Source organism: Emydura macquarii, unplaced genomic scaffold, assembly GCF_026122565.2.
Source record: "Emydura macquarii macquarii isolate MOO-44397 ecotype Brisbane River unplaced genomic scaffold, CSIRO-AGI_Emac_v2 contig_1483, whole genome shotgun sequence".
Taxonomy (NCBI): Eukaryota; Metazoa; Chordata; order Testudines; family Chelidae; genus Emydura; species Emydura macquarii.
The window spans coordinates 8,739,795-8,763,419 of NW_027131620.1; the positions used below are offsets into that span (position 1 = coordinate 8,739,795).

At 42.9% G+C, this 23,625-nt stretch overlaps 1 protein-coding gene across 8 annotated transcripts in view; it reads right to left on the minus strand.

Annotated features, from left to right (window-relative positions):
• PHACTR3 (phosphatase and actin regulator 3) overlaps positions 1-23,625 on the minus strand; it is a 156,878-nt gene that overhangs the window by 60,940 nt on the left and 72,313 nt on the right. For 7 of the 8 annotated variants that reach the window (XM_067554149.1, XM_067554155.1, XM_067554147.1 and 4 more), the window contains 3 exons: positions 12,807-12,968; positions 9,640-9,717; positions 4,861-5,040 (listed from right to left, as the gene is read on the minus strand). In XM_067554149.1, the coding sequence (XP_067410250.1) occupies positions 4,861-5,040; positions 9,640-9,717; positions 12,807-12,968 (420 nt within the window). The remainder of the gene's footprint in view (positions 1-4,860; positions 5,041-9,639; positions 9,718-12,806; positions 12,969-23,625) is intronic. The other variant, XM_067554154.1, reaches the window with a different exon arrangement.

Sequence of the window (23,625 nt, forward strand, 5' to 3'; positions counted from 1 at the left end):
AAGAAGAAGAATATTGAAGATGATCTGGTAAGAATAACCTTGTGCTGGTCGTGGGGATGGATGGGATAATTTAGTGGACCTTTCCCATCTCTTATTTCTGTGGTTGTACAATTGAAAAGTGTCAGTGTGTGACCTTGACTCATCAGAAATACCGTCCTTTCCAAGCCCTTCTCTTCTTTGCTAAAACCCGTCTGTCCAGTATCTGTTAAGGGATTTGTTTATGAAAATTCTCAAGATTGTTTCATTCCACAGGCTTTTTAAATATGTAATGTATTGATAAGACAGGGTCTCAAAATGACTTATATAGGACAGGCAAATGGCAGAGTAGGAATCATGTTGTAATGGCTATCTAAAAAAATGAGCATGCCATAAAATCATGGACTGCACAAACAAGTTATTGCTCTCTCCCTTCGTTAAGTTTCTCCTGGAACTTCGCCACTGCAGGTGCTGTTAGCCATCACCTTACAAAAATCTCATTTGCTCAGTTTTGGCTATCTCCCTTCCTGATGTTCTTTGCATATAAACTGTTTGTATTAACAAACAATCTGCGTCCTTGTCTTTAGAGTGAAAACAGAAGGCTCCAAAGCAGTGAGGCAACAGGACACAATAGCTCTGGCAAGATGATAGCATTTAATTTGTTGACAAACAGATTAACGTGCGTGCCTAGAAGTGGAGTAATGAGTATTTATCATTTGGGAAAGTCGGGGAAGTAAAATAAATATGCCGTGTTAGAAAAACTCTCACAAATTTTTGCCGAATAGAAAGAAAAGTTGTCTCACGTGTGCTATAGTCACCTCCTGTTTTCAATGAAGTCATTGCAATTTTTTTTGGTTTTGGTTTTTGTTTTTTAAATCAACATTTTGTGGTGATTGTCCTCAAAGTTCATTTGCTATTTGTACAGCAGGGACCAAATGCTAAGGTGAAAAGCAAAAGAATCCTTTATGTGGTGACCACTTAAGTCACATGGAGTAGAGCGAAAGGAAGCCTCTAATGAGTTATTGTAAGTTAGGTATCCCTGAAGGGGTGAAAATCTGAGTATTATTCAAGAACCAGGTAATGCAGTGCATCCATATAATAGAGTTTCACGTCTGGGGACCCGGGAATGCTGCTGAGGGGAAGCTATGAGGGTGATAACAGGGAGGATGTTGCTAGTCAATTGGGGCTAGCTCCACAAAGGAGACTGAGGCTCAGAATTGCAAGGCCTATCTTTAGGAGCCCTGCCACCCGGTGGAATCTTCAGCCCCAGGGGAGGGGTCCCATACACCCTATACAATAAAGAGGGGAGAGCTAAGTGCAACTATGAGAGTCACAGAAGCCATCAAGGTGAGCAGGGGGCCTCTTAAACTAGCCCCACCCTTCAGAGCTCTTTAAGCGCCTAATTCCACTCAGGATTCATGGTTGTGAACCCTCTCCCGGAGTTAGAGGCCTAAGGTCAGTCAGTTTTTCATGAAAACTGTGGTGGTGGTCCTTGCCCCGCCCACCCCTTGTAGCCAACAGGCTGGTGGCTAGAGTACACTTCCCCTTGTAGCCAACAGGCTGGTGGCTAGAGTACACTTCTGAGATGTGGGAGATGCAGGTTCAAATCTCCATTCGGCCTGATCTGAAGCAGAGACTTGAACTGGTGTCTCCTGCGCGAACGCTTTAAGCACTGAGCTATTGGGTAAAGGAGGGCGGCACCACCACAGTGATGTTAGGTGTGCTCGGAGCACAGCTACCAGATGAAGCCCAACAGATGAAATAACCAGGGGAACACTCAGTTCAAGGATCCTGCCAGGGCTTAGGTGTGAGCTAGGTGCCACGCAGCTTCGCAATATCAGGATGTAACTGTCCACGTCGCAAAGCAAGGCAGTGAGAGAGGAGGGACCAGAATCCAGAGCTCCAGATTCCTTGGCCTGGGCTCTGGCCTGGGGACCATAACAAAATTCCCAAACTACAATTCTTAAAAACAACGTTTTTCTCTTTTCTACTGGGCTGTTTAGCAGAAGTCTCTTTGAAAAGGAACCTGTGGGTGACACTGCCTTGAAAGACTGTCAGCTGATGAACCAGAAGAAGACATTTCTATCTGACTACCACATGGCTAGAAACCTAGAAACAGTCAGAATTCGCCATGGCAATTCCAAGTTTTGCTATTTGGGTGTATGCATCTGGGTTTTTATTTATTGTTTGTTTGATTTTAACTTTTCATCTAAACTCCGGCAAGTTAGAAAAGTTTAAAAGATTTCAATGGGCTCCTGTGTTGTTGGCCTGTTATCCCTTTTTTATTGACTTGTACACAGTAGACCTCAAGATGCGTATCTTTATCTAAATAAGACAACTAAATAGACACAATGGTGAAATATGTGCACATGCACATGGACAGGCTTGGACTCTATTATTTCTTGAATGTCCAACACTCCCTTTCAAGCCATTTCCGGAGGCTTTATTCAATACACATCTTTTGCCACTAACTTCAGTGGAAACAAGAAAGGGTCTAGAATGGAGGATTTGCCAGATGTTGCTAAAAAGGAGCTAAAAGGACATCTAACAAGTAGGAATGGGCATTGCTGTATAGGAAGTATGCTGCTCAGGAAGGTTAAATCCCCCTTTTCAGTGGATTGAGGCTGGAGAACTGATACATTTCCCAAGGGAGGGGGGAAAAATGCAGACAACAGTAAAAATTAGGCCAGAGAGATGGTAGATAGAACTGGCATTAGTAAGGGTTACTGGAAATAGGGAAGATCTGAAAAGAAACTAATAGCTACATCCATGATTTAGAAAAGAGATGGAAGTGATTCAAGAAACCAGGACTCTGCAAATGGGATTTCAACTGTGAAGGAAACAGCCATGAGAAATAGACAGAGAGAGAGATAGACGAAGTTTGCTTGGTGATGTATTATAATTGCCATGGTCCAACAGAGGAAGTTATTATTAATTACTGTAGTGCCTAGAACAGCCCAATTAGGACTGAGACTCCATTGTGTTAGGGACTGTACGAACACAGAGGAATGGACAGTCCTTGCCCTGCCAAGCATGCAGTCTCATTCAAGACGACATATCAGTAGATAAAGCACACAGGAATGACTACGAAAGGGAGGAAAACTGCAATAAGAGCATTAGTTAATATAAGCCAACTATATTTAGGGCTAGAGTGTTCTGAGTCTTTGTTTTGTTTGCTTTTCACTGTAAGATATACTGAAGAGTGGAAGGACAAATATTGGATGCCCCATGTGTAAACAAATCTATTTTGGGACTGCTCATGATGAGATAACACACCATGATGAAATAGAGAAGATAAGCTAGGTTTAAAGAAATGGGTTGATAGAGTAACACAAAGGTCATCAGTCTGCTGTGAGCAAGTAGGAGAAGGGTTGAAATACATGAGGGGAGACGGAAGATTGTCTCTGGGTGCAAACGATTCAGGATGGAGTGGAATTACCACAAGCACCCGAGGAACAATCTGATATACAATGAAAAACACAAAATGGGGGCAAAACAGCAGTGGTCCTGGAGAATAGACGAGAGAGTAAAAGAGAATGTATAAAATACAGAAATGGAAAACCTGCCGGAGCAACACTTAGAAGCGGAAATAAATCAAATTCTGGCCCAATGAATCAACAGGGAGGTGTAAGGAGGATTGAGTTGTATTTAGAGCTGCAGTGTAGTAATGGAGAGGGGCTGAGAAAAGGGGGCAGTGGAGAGACTGGGACAAGGAGCCATGGGAGAGTGGGTATGAGGGATTGGAATGAGAAACCTGATGTGAGAAGTGGGGTGAGGAGCCTCGGGGTTTGGCAGGGACTGGGAATGGGGTAGCCTGGAAGCGACAGAGGCAGAAGAGTCTGTAACCGCCCCTCACCCAGAACAGAACACAAGATTCCTGAGTGTCAACGTTATTCTCCTGTCAGCAACTACTTGTGCAATCCACTCCCAAAATATGCACCTCATCGCCTTCTAGTGGCTGACCCACAAAGAGATGACAACCTACTGCTACCAATTACTCTGTTAGATCAAGTAGCCGAGATCCAGGTGGTGGATCGAAAGGTTCTAACCCTGCTGAGTTGTTACGGTTCCACAGGATGAAATTTCTGGGGTTTTAGGGTTGTTTTTTCATTTTGTTCTTATAAAAACCTCGGAAGCTATACACAAAACTCGACGCTATAAGAACATTATGTTGGCGAAGTCACACACTCCACATTTAAGAAATGTCAGAATTCAGGCAGAGTTATATCAATGAAAGATTCCCTTACCCCAAAAGGTCTCCACAGTTGGCCACTTAAGCAAGCTTTACATCAACTCTTCACTGCTAGAACAGTGCAAAGCAGACTTACCCAGGTTCAAATCCTGGCTTGTATTCTAAGGTAGGTCAAAATTTATGGGCGTTTAGATGAAGGGAGTGTGGTTTGCATTTATCTGTGCCATTGAAACAGGCCTGCTTGTTGTATTCATTGAAATATCTTGTAAATATTGTCCTCTGATCCCAGCCGGGGTGACAATGAAGATGTGTCTGCGTGTGCGTGTGCACAGACATGCATCTACAGAAAGATGGTCTGGTGTCTCTTACAGTCTACATGCCATCCCTGATATGCAGCCGGATTCTTGGTATAGGGAAGAACTTTTCACCTTCACAGCAGTTACAGTTAATACCAATAGAGCATGATGTCAAAGCAATCTCTCTTAGGTGTGCGGCTAATCCCATTACCCCTGGCTTTCTGCGTCCCTCGGCTCAACGGAGGTCTCAAAAATCACTGTTCTTACAGTACTGAATGCTAACCTGGCCTGGAGGAAACTGCACTGAACACAGCGCGCTCACCCTCTAATGCACCAATTCATTGGACGCATCGCATCGCAGCCCAACAGAAGCACTTAGCGTTTTCTATCCAATACCTGCATCGTCTTTCAGCTCCTTTGAGTGCAGCTCCTCGCCAAGTGAGGTGGCATTTGTTGTCGGTGCTGAACTGTCCTGCTGCATCTCTTCTGAGGTAAGTGCCTGGCATACGGGGGGTGAAGGATCACTCTGCATTGATCTGGTGGCACCATCGGCAGCGCATGCTTTGCCTCCAGCATCTAAAACACCACGTCGTTTAGTCTTAATCAAGCTATCGGCTGTAAAAGTTCTTGCCATTCTCAAGCATTAGACGTATGCACTGAGAGCCAATCGTTTACACGGCAGTGTTCCTTGCAAGACTCTTTGGCAGTATCTGTCATTTTCAGAGGTGCTGCGCACCGGCACGTCCCACTGACATCAGGGGGCCTTGTAGGTGCTCAGCTCCTTGAAGATATTTAGGTGCCCCAGTGCGCATTTAGAGGCTCCACTTGAGACACCCAACTTTCACAACGTTGGCTCAAACGTTTGGGCACAACTTCTCTTGACATCGAGGCCAGATTCTGATGCTCTCCCACTGAGAAGTGAGGTACTCTGCCAATAATTCCGTCAGCTGTAAGCATTCTGACACCTTTTTAGCATCTTAAGTATTTTCCTAACCAGACAACATTCCTCAGTGGGAATATAAACTATGCTGTGTCTCATTTCCCTGATCCTCGCTCAGCAACTACAGGATCAACACCACCATCGCAAATCAAGCAATTACTTCCCGCTGGTCTCGCTCTCTCCAATGATGTGTGTGTACACTGGCTACCTCTGACCCGATCACTTATATTTCTCAGTCCTAGACGCTCCTCATTAGAAGTCCATACCAAGGCTGTCTTCTTCTTGTCATGATTGCATGACATAAACGGTGCTTTAAGGGAGTTAACATTCACAGACCACTTTGTTTTTTATCTCACTGCTCATTTGAGTGAGGGTATCAGAACTGAGCTACAAACACTGCAGAGCTAATGCAATATTTTTATAGGCTGAGCTCATCCAATCTGCCTCATAATCAGGTTTGGTGAAAAGTTACTGTTCTTAAAATAGCCCCTGCAGTAGCACAGTTGCTATGATACAGCTAAAGGGGGGGAAAAAGTTCACTGCCTGTGTTTCAGCTGATTGTAAAGCCAGCCTATACATAATCATTGGCATATTAACAGCTGTCTGTATTATTTGTAAGACAGATCTTTTCTTCCAGTGCTATAAAATGTTTTACATTTGATCAAATATACGCTTCACTGCTAAAAGCAACATGGGAAAAACACCATAAATGTTGAGTGGAATGGGTGGCTCTGCTTTATAAGTGCCCTATGCTCTCCAGAAGAGAGCCACTGCATTGGCAAGCCACCAAATGCTGCGCCACAACAATAAAGATACCGAGACAGAATGTTAGCTCCTTTAAAACATTGCATAAGAAAACTGTATCGACTAAGGAAATAATCAGAAGACCTTCAATGACCTTCTAATGAGGACCATCTAGGACTGAGAGCTATGAGGTCCCTGGTCAGAGGTGGACACCACATCCTCAGATCATTGTAGAAATGTGGCAGGAGTTGGAAGCAATTGCATTGATTTGCAGTGGTGATACTGACCCGCTTGGGTTCTGAGGGGGCTGGGGAGAGGGTGATCTCAGAAAGAAGCAATGCTTTTCCATGCTGGGATAATCAGCCCGCTACAATGCAATGCAATCAAGGAACAAACCTTATCAGGAACTTGATTCCACAGCCCAAGAAGCCCTGGGATGCATGTGCGGCCCCCAGAGTGATGAAGAAAACCCTCCAAAGTGGCAGAGGTTGGGCAGTTAATAGGAGACAGCAACCCATGGTTAACGAAAGCCACTGCGTAATTTCCAGTCCTGCCCACTGGTGTGAACAAGGGCTGCATTGTCCCTAGCCCTTACTCAGCTATGCAGGAGAGAAAAGGGGAGTGAGGGCTGCTCATATTATGGCCCCAGCCATGAGGCAGGCATGAGCAGAGGCTGCTTGCTGGCTGCTCCCCTCTAAGTGTAAGTGGGCAGAAGTTCTAGCCAGGTGTATGGGGGGGTGGAAGAGGGAAGAGAGGATAAATTGCACTTTGAAAAAGGGGGCTGGTAACTTACTCCTCACTGGCAAAGCAAGGAGGGCACAGGAGGGGAACTTCTCTGATAGACTGTTCCTTCCTGGACTGGTCCTGGATTGAAGCCGCTCCTACACCAGATCTTACCCAGGGCTGGGTCAAATGGCCCTGCTAAGAATGCTGCACGGTTTCTGTGGACTGGTTAGTGCAGCATGTTAGTTAGCAAAGGGGCGCGTGGTACTGATGGAGTGTCTCGCTCGCTGCTGCTGTAAAGATGTGAGGGAGTGTTAGCAGGTGTCTCAGGCTTGGGGTCCATCTCTAACTGTCTGGATTATTTTACTGATGTGAGCAGGTCCTGGGGTGGGGTGATAGGCACCGAAATACCTTGTGTGGATCCCTCCCCGGGTCTCCAGCAGAAGAGCAGAGTCCCAAAGAGAAACCAGGGATTTAGAGACTTACTGTGGTGTGCTTAGCGCCACGCTGCAGCTCTGACAATGGCAACTTATTGCAATGAGCGTTCATTATTTAAAAAAAAAAAAAAAAAAGAGAGAGAGAGAGAAAAAATTGAATCTGAAAAGATTAGGATGCAACTGCCACAGCATTATCTTAGCCTGAGTAGGCTTCTTATCAGTTATTAAAAAAGAATCGGGGCAATTTTTAACAGCAGTTAATAAATTGCATATGTTAATAAAGCCATAAAATAGCTTAGGAGGTTCAAAACGTCCACTGTGTTGGAAGGAAAGAACATGGAGCATATTATATTGTCCTTTGGTTGCCTATAACTCACGTTTTCCCGTCTAGACAACAGAGTGGCATTGTAAATTTGCCTGATGGTTTTATAGGCTCCATCAAACTGTAACACAGAAAAGTTTTAAAAAAAAGAAGGGTTGGGATGGGCGAAATGCTCAGCCAGTCCATTTCCAACTGACCTTTTAAAAGCCCCATTCCTGTTGGTTGCTGTTTATTAAACGAGGCTGATTTACTTTTGGCTAAAATCCCTTAGCTCCCTTTCAACCGGATCTCGGTGACCAGTGAAAAGCTGATCCAGTCCTACTACTATTGGCTTTGATGAGTTCTTCATCATTTGTCCGTGCTGCTCCAATAACTACTTGGCTCTTCAAATGCACAGATCACTGGAAGCCATGTAAACAAGCTCTGAGCAGTTTACTATCTACATGGACGTGTGTGTGTGTGTGTGTGTGTGTGTGTGTGTGTGTATTTACGTACATACGTGTGCACGTGCACACACACCTCGTAGATTTTTCAGGGCTTGTCTGTGTGGTGGGGTAATGCATTGCACAGAAGTGTAATTGCTAAATCGCACTATCGTGTTGCACATTAATTGGTTTGTGTAAATCCTGCTGCTGCATTTTGACGTGCTACATGAAAGCACCTAGTACTACATGAAAATGCACTAGGGAACCTTTAGTGCACACCAGCGGAGTCTACACGGACCAATTAATGCTTAGTACGTTAGTGTGCTTTAGAAATCACAGTCCCGTAAAGCACATGACCCCACTATATAGAGAAGCCCTCAGATGTAGATTTATCTGCCTGGTAGTAACCAATATGTTACCAGACCAAGTATTGGTCTAGAATAGAGAGCAAAAGAGTTCAATTGAAAACTAATCATATTTAACAGCCAAAATTATGACAGTCTATTTTAAAATGTCAGCCATGTACTAGGTTTATAGCTTGTACTTAAGATACATATTAAGATGCATACATGTAGCTTTACTGCAATTATGGCAGGTTTCTCTGTTTAAAATGCTCACTTTCTGACTCTGCAGTTGTTCAATTACTCTCCATCACAGCCTCATCAAGTGTCATTATGGGGGTTATTTATAGACTTGGAATTTGTTTTAAATGAGGCAATAGAATTATTGTTTCAATAAAATATTCCACCTCTCCAGTTGAACTGACTCAGCAGGGCCCTCTTCCCTCATAACACCATCTGGTACAAAATTCTCAGCCTAAAAGGAGAGAGGGTTTTTTTTTTTTTAAAGCTATCTTCAGACAAAAAAAATGGCTGTCAGAAGTTGGGACTGTGATGCTGGGAAGACACCAAACCCGGTAGAATGCTAAACTCCCTCAGGAACAGGTCTTTTGTTCACGCAGAAGCATCTGTTTAGGAGTCTTAGACGAGTAACATACAGAATCACAAGCCTTCCTGCATATGTATGGCAAATTATCATCTTGCATCCAGTCACTGCTTCACAATTGCTGTGTATTCAGGTAAGCTCTGAAAATAACAGTACTAAATGCCTCACTCTTCTGTGTGAATGAAGAATTGATATAGTGATAATACACCTGGTATTAAACTTGGTTTACCAGAAAGACAGCCGAAAACATGGAATAATATCATTCTATGAGATCTGAATTCCCGGGTGGAACTTGCTGGCTTCATTACTGAATACATCTGTATGTCTGAGTTCATATTCATAGAAGCTTTACTGAGGTTCTTGGTGTTCTGACAGAAGGGTTCCTAGCAATTGCACAAAACATACATGGTTGAATTTATGTCTTGTGTAAATGCACGGCCAGTGAAATGGCACCCGGGGTGGAGTTACACCATAAATCACATTGGATATGTTGAGTGATACCAGGTATGAAACTGATCCAATCTGGTCACTCTTTTTTTTCTTTTTTTTGACTGCAAGTTTTTATTATTTCTTGCAGTCACATGTTTCCAGCCTCATGAAAGGACAACTGTAAAAAAAATGAAGAAAGGTTTTACTTGCCTTGTTCCATCATCTCCAGAAGACCTTTCTTAATGAGTTCATCCCGACCTGGCCTTGCGGTAATCTTCTTCTCTAACACTGCAGAGAGTGATAGCATAACATAGAAAATCAGAGCAAACAATGGATGGAAGTAGACGCATAAGACAACTCAATGTGAAAGCTGCAACAGGTAGGTACTCTCTAGTGCAGTGAGTTTACCAGGGGAGGACCACACAATTGGAGTTTTAGGGGCACAGTAAGGGGCAAATTGGTCTGGATAGGGACTGGCTGACCATTTCAGTGTGTTTTCATTGCTGGAGCAGTGATAGTATTGCTAGCCAACATGCAGGATGCTGAAAAGTTCAAAGCTTCCAAAAGAGGTCTGAGCAATCATGTTCATATCCAGATCCAGAGTTCAAGAGAATTCCAGACCAGGCTTTTGATTAGGCCCATTACAAACATAGGTGCCAGCTGTCTGGTTTTCAATCTAATTTTTCCTCAAGTTCAGGAGATGTTCAGGTCCTGGTCTGGGTTCAGATCTCCCTGTACAAAGCAGTAGGAAAAAAGTTAATGTTTGTGACTGATTTATGACCATCCCCACCAAGCTTTTCTGCCCACTAACCAATTTGTGCCTCTCTTGAACCCTATATTTTGTATTATTTGTTGAATATATTATTGCTCTCGACTGATCTTCATCCACAAGGCTGAGATCTTTGTGTGCCCTCCTTGCTTAGAAATTTGTCTCATAAATCAACAGCTAACACCATTCACAGAATGAAAAAAAAGGGGTTTCCAGCCTATCCCTTCCTTTACCCTACACCTCTACCTTTCATTCTGTGTATCAGAGGAATTTGCCAAGTTTAAGAGAAGAGTGACTCTGATTTAAATCTAGAAAAGGAACACTGTGAGTTGTCAAACTACTAGAGAAATTCAGCGGCCTGGTGTTGAGAATGATGGCAGTATCACTGTGTTCTCTCTCCTGATAGCACGTTAGCTTCCATGTTTAGGGGCAAGTCCTGCATTCATCCTCTTCTGCAGAAGTCGGGCCCTTGTGCCATGGAACTGGAATGGTTCTGCTATGCACGGTGAGGGAAACAGGATGCTGGGCGCCCATACAGGGCGTATGCAACATTCCGCATCAAGGATTCATGCTCCCCAGAGAAGCGGCTCCCTTTGTTTTAGAGTAGAAAGGGATTTCAGGGGACGAGTCAAAGGCCGGCAAGTGGATCCGGCTACCAAGATGCAGCAGTCATTCCCACCAAGGAGCAGGGACGCAGAACATGTTAGTAGGTACTGTACTGTACTCTCGATGCCGCAGTAGCAAGTGTGGAGCAGCCATGCAGAATGTCTTCCTTCTCACATGAACCTCACTGAACACCAGCGTGCCCAGCCAGTTTGCATCAACCTGCCCTCAGGTACAAGGAGGCACTCCTTAGAATTGCAGGAAAGGACATGTGTATCTTGTTTCTGAGTGCTGTGTTCTGGGCGGGGTCTTCAGAACTCTCCCTCACACTGGTCTGCTGGGCGCAGTGGCTGGCACTTCCAGGAAGGAACGTTTACATTCTGTAGCGTGTTCTGTTTAAGAGACCAGCCCCACCGGTCAGGGTAGCTCCCTCTTGTCATTTTCCACAATGTCAGCGTGACCCTCCAAAGAGGCAGAGCAATGCACGGAGCCATGTGTCTAGCAACTGTTCTCATGCAGAGAAAGTCAAGGAATGAACTGATAACTACAAACGACATTTAAATGTGCATGTCACAGAGAAGACACTAGTCGTTTGATTGCCACTGAACTTACTGAATGAGTGCTTACAAGAATTGCTAGGATTCATTTCGGTGTCCTGTTGGTAATAAACTAAGGGTGCTCTTGGTGTTTTGCTTTGGCTGAAACAGGATGACTGTGTTTTCTCTTTCTGATCATAACATTCATTTTCCATGACATCTGTCACTGGTGACTAACATGGTAGAATAATATACTCCGTTTAGAGTTCCTGATAAATTCCTTGCCCAAAAGCAAGAATTTAAAAATAAGTTTTAAATACAACGTACATGGACAAAAATACATGTTTTGAAAACCTGAAAAAATCCCCACCAACAACCAGAAACCTCAATTATCGGGTGTATGGCTACCATTTAAATGTGAAGCTTTGGAAGATGTCACTAAAGTATAGGAAGTAAAGTTGGTCATGTACTATCACTCACATTCATTATTTGATGCATTTTAATATTTTTGTTAAGTAATTTATCTGATGAATCCATTTTTTCCGGTATTCAGCTTCGTGTTCTTGTTCTTATTATTTAATTCTGAATACCAGGGGCCAGAATGGCAACACCATCTAGCCAAAGAACAGCAGCAGTGTAAGTTTCCCCACTCTGTCACCCTGATGTGCATTATCCCTGACCTTGAAAATGTATCTCTTGCAAATACTTGAACTCACGTCAGTCCATCACCTCGCTGCTCAGTGCCAGCACAGGGATCAGTTATGAAGCTGTGGCTTTTTTCAATATAGACACCCGTCCTAAGGTTCCCACTAAGACCTGGATTGATACCATCAACTTATTTTGCAAAGGCCCCACTAAGAGTTATCAGCTGATAACTACTTTGAGACACATCTGATGAGGGGCTATTTCCAAGTAGTCATGGAAAGTTCTATAAGTCTTTCTGGGGATTTTAGGTAGATAGGAAGGAATAGTAGTGAAATCCCTTCTGCACAGGGTTTTACTGGAAGGGCCAGACTTTGATAACCTCACTCTTATTCAGTAGCACCTTCCTCCTCAGACTTCAATGGCACTATTCTTATCTAAGGTACTAGTCAACATAAGGGTATTACAGTCCGGCCTTTAAATGAGCACCCCCTGCTAATGCTATGACATCTTTGTTCCTTACAAACAACCAGTGAAGGGCAGAAGTGGGGAGGTGAGGCAGAGGACAGCCGGCTAAGTCAAGTTTTGGATTTTGCTCTTTGCTGACTGGATTGGTAGAAATCCTGGTCTTTGAAATTCTGTGGTCAAGGGGTCAAATCATAATGGTTCCTTCTGACCTTAAAATGTCTGAATCTATGACAGGCCAAATTCTTACAATTACATTTAGAAACAGCTCATCAATAACGTGCCCTACTTCAGCAAATTCTGCTTATTTTTCATCACAGGATTTTGCCTTCTACTGAATCAAGATGCTGCCTTCCCCATACCTGCTGATGTTTGCTTTAGTTTCTCGTTTTTCTTTTTCCTCCACTTCCATGGTTTGAAGATCCTGCCCAGTGTTGCCAGCTTGCTGTTCCTTCTCACAGGTGGCGTTCTAATCCCTGAGACCAGATATTCAGAATGCATTGCAGGGGACTGCTCCATCTCATCTGAGAGGCAAAAAACAAAACAAAGCTGCTGGTTACAAGAAAATAAGACGTGTTTCAGGAGAGGCTTAGTAAGACAGAGAGGAGAGGGGAGGGAAGTCTGGTGGTTATTCCAGCTAAAAGAGCATTCTGTTTAGTCACTAAGCAATGTCGTGCAACACAAGGAAATGAAGTCATTGTAGTCCATGCTTTAAATGCACCAGATCCACTGAAGCTGAGCAAGGAGGTATGTGCCAGCATAGCTTTTTATATTGCAGGGTTGACCTTTCTTTGCTTTGTATCGCACTCATCTCCATTGGCTCCAAGCCCTTGGTATCTGACTTACTCTATTGCAGTCCCACCTAAGGGATCCCATCAGGGGCTAGCTCCATGGAGTTTATGAGCTCCGGGGAAGGAGACTTGCTGAATTTGTGCATCCCCAGTCTGCCCTGGCCAGGCTCCGATCTTGGCCAGAGAAGCTGACTTTTTGGAATGATTCCCTACAGCCCTCTCCCTGCCCAAGGAAGGTGTTGGCCTTGTTTCTGCCCTTCCCTTCACAGCAGATTGTCTCGTGCTTCCTCAATGAGAGAATCGTCTGCCAGGCTCTTACTCCAAGAGAAGCACTGGTTGAATGTGGCCCTATGTGAGAAAGGAGCAGGCTGTAGCTTTAAATGTTAGGTTTGACTTGAGAGCTCACTTTCTTCCTTGGCCTCTGACCCTGTGAAGGAATCAAACTGGAAGTGAAGTGAAAGGAAGGAGCCTCGTGCTAGCAACTGACAAGAACTGTTCGTTATGGTCTGAGTTAAAGAGTAAGGACGGCCCAGCGAGTAGCCTGTGACTCACGAGACTTCAGTTCCCTGCTCTGTCACGTGAGTTTCCTGTGTGGCCTTGGGCACGTCACTTTCTCTCTGTGCTTGTTGTTCATGGAGATGACGGCACTTCTCTTCCTCACATGGGGCATTGTGTGGAAGAAGTATATTCAAGAGAGTGAGGTGCTCAGATGCTATTGTAATGGGAGCTTTGTAAGTACCTGAGGTTGATAGACTTCCTGTTTGTAATAGTAACCGCTGCCACCACACCTAACCCTTACACAGCTCTTTCCATCTTTAAAGTGGTTTGTAAAAATCGATTAACGTATGCCACTCCTGTGTGGTAAGTGAGTATTAGCTTCATTTTACAGTGCGGAGCTTGAGGCACTGAGGGGGTAAAGAAGACATTTTTACAAGTGACCGCTGATTCTGGGTGCCCAATGTGAGACACCTTGGACCTGACTAGGAGCAACTGCAGCTCTTAATGACTTCACCAGGCATGCTGGGTACTCAGAACTTTTGTAAATCAGGCCCACGTGATCTCAAGTTAAGCACCCAAAGCCATTTTGGAAAATTTAGCTTGCTCAAACCACAGGCAGAGATTGTCTTTATGCTCTGCGTCTGTACAGCACCTAGCACAGTGAGGTACTGGCCCATGAGCGGGGCTCATAGGTGCTATGTTAATACAAATCAATAATCATAAGATACTCTTCTGAAAATGAACTGTCCTCACACAGTTATTATCGAACACATCTATTTGAATGAAAGTGGCTCAGATTTTATGTATGAGATAGATTGTTTGGCATGTAGTATTTAAGCAAAATCGCTAACAACGATTACACTAATATGTTCTTCAAGGAACAGGGGAAGACGGGAAGACGGGAAAATTCTAAGGCACTTCATCAGCAAAACCACATGGGCTCACAGATAATGCTTCAGGTGGGCAAATGGTTCAGACATTTTCAATATTATGTCTTTACATGCCTGCTCATTTTGTTTATAGCCAGGCTTCACACGGAACAATAAAAACTGAATAATGACAGGCTTCTGCCAGCCATTACCATGAAAGATAGCAGCAGAGCTCCATAAACAAGGATATTGATGACGTTGTTGAGATGTGTATTTGGACACCAATATAGTAATTCTCAAGAGTGATGTTATTATCCGTCACTCAGCCATATCATGAGAGTGAAAATCATAAGACGATTTGCATATTTTTTTCACCAATCCATTACAATTTAAATGAGCAATGTGGAGCAATGAGCATATATACACATTTCCGAGCCATTGGTCTCTGGAATAATAAAATTACAATAATTTGTTTTGTGAATACTGGAGAAGAAAACTAAATACAGTATTTTAATAGTGGGTTTTTTAAAAAAGTTGACAAGTTGCAAATACATCAATCTCTGTGTGGTGGGGGATTTCCAAGAAAAACAGGAACACGGTGGAGGGAAGAACTCATTCTTTTTCATTTAATTTTGAAAATATTGGTATTAAATATTGGTATTACGGATGAACTATTAAACAGAGAACGCTACATACTTTGTCACATTAGTTAGCAGAACTGAACAATGGATATAAAGATACTTTTTCTTCTGCGTCATTATATAAGCACAATGAACTAAAGAAACCGCTACATGAATATAGGTACGACTTGTTTATCTGCTATTAAGAGAGATTGAGGAGACAGAGTATTAATTCCACTATTTGAACCAAAAGACACACAAGGTGAATCATAAACTAACTCTGGAGTCATGCTCTTTGAGCATGATCAGTATCACCTGAAGCACAGTTACATCACAGAGGGAAAATGTAATGGCGAGTACATTCAGGAGAAAAGAAAAACAATCAAAAAGCTACTTTACATAAACGTTCTCATCTTTCTCAGTGTTAAAAAGGGTTTCCAGTTGACCAATGCCCTGAATGCACACCCTTATTCATCCAAAAGAGTCAACAGATCAGAAGCAAAAGAAATGTTTCTACTAAAGAAGATATTAAGATATTAAGAGATGTTAATCTCTTATTCATTGGGAAAACATGGTCTACCACCTTTGTGATCACTGGAAGACTGATGAGTCTTTATCCCCCTCTCCAAGCTCTTCCATTTTGTAGGAACTGCCCATATGTAATCGGATTATGACTTCCTTTCAAAATTTGAGTCAGAGGAGATGTTTTAATGATCTGTGCTCAGGTTTGGAACACATGGGTTCAAATCCCAGCAAGTTCAACTCAGCCACCTAAGACAGAGAAATAAAGTACCAAGGAATTTACTGTATAGGAGTCTCTCAAGAAATTTCTTAAAAGCTGAAATCCTGCCAGCTTTGGGTGGACACTAAAGATCCCATTGCTTATACAAATTGCAGCAAGGGAGATTTGGTGACTCTTTGGGATGAAATCTGCGGGCCTGATCAGAAACTCTTTAAGGTTAACAGCTAGACTCCATTGACTCCAAATATAATCTTTCTCCTGCATTGCATAGAACAGGAGATTTGTTACCCATGAAAGGGCAAGAAAAGATGGTTACATATCTTGTATTTTGTGCCCGTTGATCAGTGTCTGAAACTGACAGGAGCAAAATGTAGATTCTTAAACTGATAAACAAACTTTTTTGACCATGGCACGTGTGTGAATTATGTCTTGATGCATGGGACATTTGAGTGCCCTGTGAGTTTTCCTTGATGTGTGGAGCATTTGAGAAAAGAGTACGCCTGGAAAGTTCACCTTGTGTTTGAAAGCATAATGTATGCTGGTCTTTGACAGAATGTTGTCTAGACAAGAAGGACTTTGTGAATTACAGTCTGGAAGTCTATACTGAGTTAAGACCAGGACACAGCAAGGAGGCATAGCACATGAGGGGGGGACTGCAGCCTTTTAACTGACACTAGAATGCAGGAATCTCATGGGCTGTTTTTTTTCTCCAATTATATATTTGAAAATAAGACGTATGATGAAAACGAAACTGAGGCATTACAACTGCTCCTTATTATAGCGACAACAATGATAACAGAAAATGGCACAAAATGGCTCTGCTATTATGATGATTTTAAAGCTATAACAGATGCAGCAGAAAATGGCGTTTAACCCTTCCTCATGATCGCCGTTGTAATGGGAATGTGAACATTTACAAAATTAGCCCCACTCATCTGCCAGGCTGCAAATCAAATCCTCATTCCTGGAACGGAAGCTACTGTGGGGGTCAGGGCCACCAAGCCATCCCTGTGCTTGCCTGCATACGGATGCATCACTGCTGGAGCAATTCCTGTTGTCGTGGGAGTTTCTCAAGCATGTAAGTGGAGATTAGATGAGTCAGCGGGTTTTAGATGATATCTTGGCAGGTTGCTGACCCCACTGCATTTCACTCAGGATTTAGGCATCTGCAAAAATTTAAGCATCCCCCACATATTTCACTGACCACATCCAGTATAACCTCATTGTAGCATCTTTGTCTGAAACCAGGGAATCAAGGTAGGTCTCAGAAATAAAACCCATCCCAAATTCTGTGTATCTCTAGCCATGTTTACTTACTGCCCTGGATCTTCTTCAGAGTCTACAGCAGGAGAGTTTACAAAGACTGTCAGAAACGGGCACCAGTAGCTATTAGGAGTTATGCAGTTGATGGTGTTCCCCCAAAACTGTTTGCAACATTCCTGTTTACCCTTACCTGTTATTCTGTAGCTTTTTAATTAATGGCAGCCAGAGGGAACAGTGCCAGTGTTCAGACCCCACTTACTTTTCTTTAATGAAGAAGCAGGAGGTGGCTCTAGCAAGGAAGGAAAAGAAAGGTGTTTTTTGTTTGACAAAGTGTTAAGCTTGGATGGAATAATGAGGCATCCACTCTATGACCTTGAGGGCTTCTAAGTGTACTGAATTGGGTGATCTGATAACTGTGTCTTATTGTCTGGTTCTTAATTCAACACACTGGGTGAGTTTCAGAGGCTTGAGTTGCATTTAAGAATACTTAGAAGAAACGAGTATGTCGTATGGTGACATAGTAAAGAATTTGTGTGGGGAATAAAAGCAAAGATATTGAGAAGAGTTCTCATACAGAGGGCTGCTGTCAGAAAACAGCTGGCATTGGGAAAAGGTGCAGTGATGGAAATAAAATTGGAGAGTTTGGTCAAAAAAAAGATGGGTGATGAAGACTGGTGAGCAACAGGAGCAAGAGAAGGACAAATTGAGACAGGGAAGTCTGAACTATAAGCTTGACTTTGCCCTGGATTTGAGGAAGCTTTGACAATACAGGGAGGGGAGAGAGTTAACAGCCATTTTAGCTGACATAATTTAGAGGAACCTTGAGACTGCTCTAAATTATGCTGAGGTTGCATTGGAGCCTGCCAATCCTCCAGGAATGGGTGGTATAAAGGTGGCATCTTCCCCGAGCCCCTCAGGTCCTGCACTGGACACAGATTAAGATTTAGCCCTTTAAATTTAGGTTAAAATTCCCTGAAGTATGGACACAGAGACTGAACACTGGAAAGGGAAGAATAATTTTAGCATGGATAAGACCAATTCTCCAGTGCAGACTTTGGTTTAATTGTAACTGTTTATAAATATTTATTGATTTTATATATATATATATATATATATATTGATTATAAATATTTGTAACAAGGCACATACAGTTCTTAGGAAAATGGTTTCATTACCTAATATTTTCTTACTGTATGCAGTTCTCAGATTTTGTACCATCTGATTGAGATGGAGAAAAATAAAAATAGAAACAAAGTAAGCTGATATCCTGTAGTCATAAATATCAAGGAAATGGCAAAAAGAACCACATGAAAGCCCTCAGAGCTCTTCATCTTTACTCAGATCCTCTTTGTTTCTTTTTTGTGGGTTGGCTATTTGGGAGATAAAACGACTACCAGACAGAATACAAGCAGTTCCCACATACTGCAGTGACTACTGAAATAGCATGCACACCTAAATATCAGCCAGATCCTACAGCCTGCAAACTGCCAAAGCTTGCCAACTCTCCAACCACTTTCTGAAGCATTCAGCACATTTTTGGATCTGCCGTTAATATTTTAATTATGTTAAATATAATGGGGTTATTTCTCTTTTTGAGCCTGATTGCCTGGGGCTGGTCCGCACGATTATGTAAAAGATGCACAGGAAATGTAAACAAGTGGAAGCCAGATCAGATTCTCATAACCAGAAAAAGAGACCATGAGCAACAGTGCGGAAGGACATGAGAAAGGACAGTTTGGAAGGACATGAGAAAACCTTTACACAAGGGCAGGTAAGCACAAGCTTAGCATATAGCAAGGACTTAACATAGGTAGGGCTGGTTGCTGTTCTGCCAATCACAACTAGACAGACCAGTCAAATCTGCATCTCTCCAGCTAGAGACATGTGGCAGTTTCTGCGTGGCCAGCCCATGGCCCTTTGACAGCACTCTCAGAAGTAATGGTCCCAACAATGGCGCTTCTGGAAATGATAGATTTGCACCACAAACATGGACTGGTGAAGGCTGTTATGATTTGATTTCCAGAACTCTGTTAGCGAAGGTACCACAACCTGTGAACAGGACTGGTTAAAAATGAACCCAGTTGCTGCTTTGATTTTTCTGTGGTTATCCCAACAGGTAAACTTTCACGCCTTGCATTTTATTTATCCTTGTTAGGTGGTAGATTGCAAGTGCACTTGTCAGGAACATAGACATTTCCAGATTGGAGCAGGCCAATGGTCATCTGAGGGCAGTATCCTGTCTCGGACGGTGGTCTCATCAAATGTTTCAGAAGAAGATGCAAAAATGGATAGTTAAGTACAGTTGAGATTGTAGCTCTATTAATCAGCCTGCCCTTGATATCCGGGATATCTCAATTGGAAGCCATGGAAGGGGTTCTGAAGAGACCAGTACTGGACTGTGGTGTCACACAATAAACCGCCGAGGAGGGGAGAAAGTTGTTTTGAAGGAAAAAGCTTCTAATTAGAGATCAGATCAGAATAATTGTGTTAGTTGAATGAAGAGAGAACTGCAGGGCCTGATATTCCAGAGGTGCTGAGTACCTGCAGTTTCCCTTAACTTTCAGCTGGAGTTGGGGGTGCTCAGCACCTCTACAAATCAAAGCCAAAAGAGTAGGTCCCCTTGTTTTATTCCTTTGTCATTTAAAATCTTGTTGGCTTGGGTTGAAGCGAACACACTCTTATTCCTGCCAGTCCCCAACCCTGTAGGATTTCCTGTTGAGATGTCCAGCTGCTCTGCTTGTGAGATCTCTCCCATCAGAAATGATGAGGACTGGCTCTTTCAGACATAAACATCCTGCAGATTTTATTGTGTCTGGTGCTAACTATGTTGTGAGAGTGTCTGGGTTCCACAGGTTGGCTCTACATTTTTGGATTTTTCCTGCTGAGCCAAAGAGACTATAGATTGCTCCCTAGACTGATCCCGAGACTGCTGATTACAGCAACTACAGGAATTCACAGTATAGAGTCTGTATGGTTGTTAAGCACATCAGGAACCAAAGCTGAGTTCTGCCAGCTTTGCTGCAAAGAGGAGCTATAAGAGCACTTGAAAATACTGTTGTGAATATTCACAGTTGCAACCAGGAAATGACCCTGTGGAGTATATGGAATTGCCCAGGGGTCTAGGGTCTATCAACATATTGAGCATTTAGGTAACTTCCATTAATGATCAGAGGAGTCATGCCTGAATAAATCTCCTATGCATCACTGGGAGAGGAACCCCTGAAAATCTGCAACCTGAAAGCAGTTGAAAAATAACACAGCAGACAAGAACTGCAGGCCAATTGGTAAGTAAGGCAAGGCATGTGCTGCTTTCTGATGAACCGGTTTGTAAGGCAGCGCTGGGTCCTCTCTTTCTTATTGTCATTGCACCTCAGCCACGGAGTTAATAATGGAAGAGGAGGCTCCCTTTAAAATGAGCTGACCCTTTGGCCAAAGGCAGCGTAGAAGGAATTGTAATGACCTTTAGGCTTTCAATACAGAGGTACCTTGACATCTTTACTGGTAGGGTCCTCTTTATCAGCATTGAAGTCTCCGTGTTACCTACAGTTAGTTTCTAACTAAAAATAATGCTGAGGACGACCCTGGCACAGGGCAAGCTGGGCCTGTAAAGGGTTAATGTCCACAGCTGACTATGAATGGTGCATGAATCAGGTGATCGAGTCATGTGACAGCAGCCTGGAAGTGGCACTACTATAAGAGGGGATGCTTCCCGGCCAGTGAGAAAGACCTGCGCGGGACAGGGAGTGCTATGAGATGGTCTGGAGTGAGGACTGGGTTGGGTTGGGGGAAAGCCAAGTGGTGGTGGTGGTGGTGGTAGGAATGAGAGAAGGATCATGTGGACTTAACCTGTTGTCCCAGGAGCAAGAAGGACTAAGCCTAGAGGGCTGAAAAGTTGAACTAATTTTGAACCCTGCTGATCACGGAAGGACTTATATGTGCCTAGAAGAGCCAGGTAAATTATTTGTTTTATGTTCCAATTAACCAACCCTCAAACCAGGAAACCTTATTTGTAGAGCTCATTGTAAATTTTCCAGAAATTGTAACTGGTCATAAAATGCTGATTGGTCAAAAGCAAAATGTGCAGAAATGCATCTGTTTTGATGACGTTTTTTTTTTTTTTTTTGGGGGGGGGGGAATGGAACAGAATGTTTTGATAAATAATCTGGTTTGTCCTTTTCGAAATGCAATTTTTGTGTTCTTTTTCAAAATGACTTTTTGTTTCAATTTTTTTATATGACACTTAAAAAGTCAAAATTAATTTAAACACTTTGATTGTATCAAAATGAACCATTTTGATTGATCCAAAACAGGAATGATTTGTTTTGTGGAAAATTTCAGTTTTGTTTTGTTTCAGAATGGGAATTTTTTTTCAAACTGGCAGAAATTTCCCATGAAGCAGAAAATCCAGTTCCTGCTCAACTGTACTTATTTGCAGCATCTGGGGTGTGTATAATATGTTGTTGAACAAGATGGTAAACTGAGGCCTGGATTATCAGATGCTGGGGCAGGCTGATGCTCTGACAGATCCCATTTGCACATCAGAAAAATATTCAAACAAGGGTAGAGCAGATAGCTGCATTGGGAGGTCAAGATCCAAATTCAGACATGGATTACTTAAATTTTGTCATATCCGTGGGCAGGGTATATGTGTTGGCAGACAGATAAGTGTGAATGGTTCTAATTCTCACATTCCATTGTTGCATCCATTTAAGGTATCCTCTATTCAAGATTTCCCATCTCAAACTCTCTCTCTTACCCCAGCCTCTTCAAAATAAATGATGATGATGATGATAATTAATAAAAAACAAACAATGGGCCAGATTCATCCCTGGGTAACTCATTCATGGAGTTACCTCAGGGATGAGTCTGGCCTAGCAAATCTGTGCAGACTTCAAACTCATAGAGATACGTGCAGGTGGGGGAAAGGCCTTAAGAAGAGTGGTAGAATGACAGAGGAGAACTGATGCTTCTATGAACATCATGTGCAAGACAGCTCTCAGCCTCAGCTCAGAACAAGCTGTTTTATGGCCACACCACCTCACTCGCAGCTATGCTGCCTGAATGCTAATCAGAATAGCAATTCACACCTCCCTGGAGATAAATTCAGGTCGCTGTGGTTGCCTTGCTTAGTATACTCAGTTACCAGGTTTCCTGAGTAAAGCTGGGTGAAATATTTTCAACAAATAGTTGATTCACTAAACAAATGCAGGTTTGGCTGACCCGAAACTATTTGTGAATTTGACATTCATTTGTCAAATAATTTTGGCCAAAAAAAAAATTTTTTTGGACTGGGGCACTTTCCCAGAATGACTGGAAGAGCAGCTACTGCCCTTGACTTTTAGTCCAGTGCTTAGAGCACACACCTGGGATGTTGGAGACCCAAGTTCAATTGCCCCTCTGTCTGATGTGGTAGAGAATGCCCTACACCACTGTGCTGGGGGCAGTCAAGGGCAGGGTGCTCTCCATTTCTCCCATTAAACCTGAGTGTCCCATATCCCAAGTAAATGTCCTAACCAATGGGCTGAAAGTTATAAGGGAGGGGCACCAGTCATTTCCTTTGCTTTTATTTTAAAAAGTGCCCAGAAATAGAAATGGAACAGGTCATTTCAGGTTGAACAAAATATTGTGTTTACCCCAAAAGGAAGCTTTTCTCAAGTCTTTAGATTTGCCCCCGCCCCCCCCCCCCTTTTTTTTTTTTTTTTTAAATTTTCAGTACTGGTTCTTGTCAAACATTTTCCCCTCTGAACTCCTAGAGAACAAAACAAAACAAAACAAATCAGTTATTTGCCCAGCTCTGCTTCTGAGGTTGGGTGACCATTGCTATCTTCAAAGACGATGCGTGGTGGGGGAGGGAGTCACGTACCCCACTCTGACTTACTTCATGGCTTGTACTGAGCATGCTCACACAGACTGAACATGCTCAGTAACACTGCTGAAGCCGCTGCCCTCACTCTGACACCCCCCCCCACCCCCCACTATTGGCAGGCACAGGTCGTCTCTGGATATCTTGGATCAAAATCTCGTTTTTCCACCCATCCCTATTCCAAAATTCCACCCATCTTTACTATGCTAAATTAAGGACTTCCTCCTTGTTTTTAGTTTTGAACTGGTGTGGGGGGGGGACCCTATGGGTGACTGGAAGGGGCTGCTCTTGTCAGGAAAGTTTATTTCTATTCTGTCATGCTGAGCTTCCCTTCAAAGTATTTGTCTTTCAAAACCAGCTTTCGCTGAAATAACGAAGGAACAGATTATTCTTATCAAAGAAAAGAGAACGTATGAGTGGCAACTCCAGCTAAATCTCTGCGATATAAATATGCTGTATATATTTGAGGCTTGTGATTTCTTTCAGAAAACGTTCCTTCAGGAAGTTTACATATCACTTAACAGCATTACTGCAG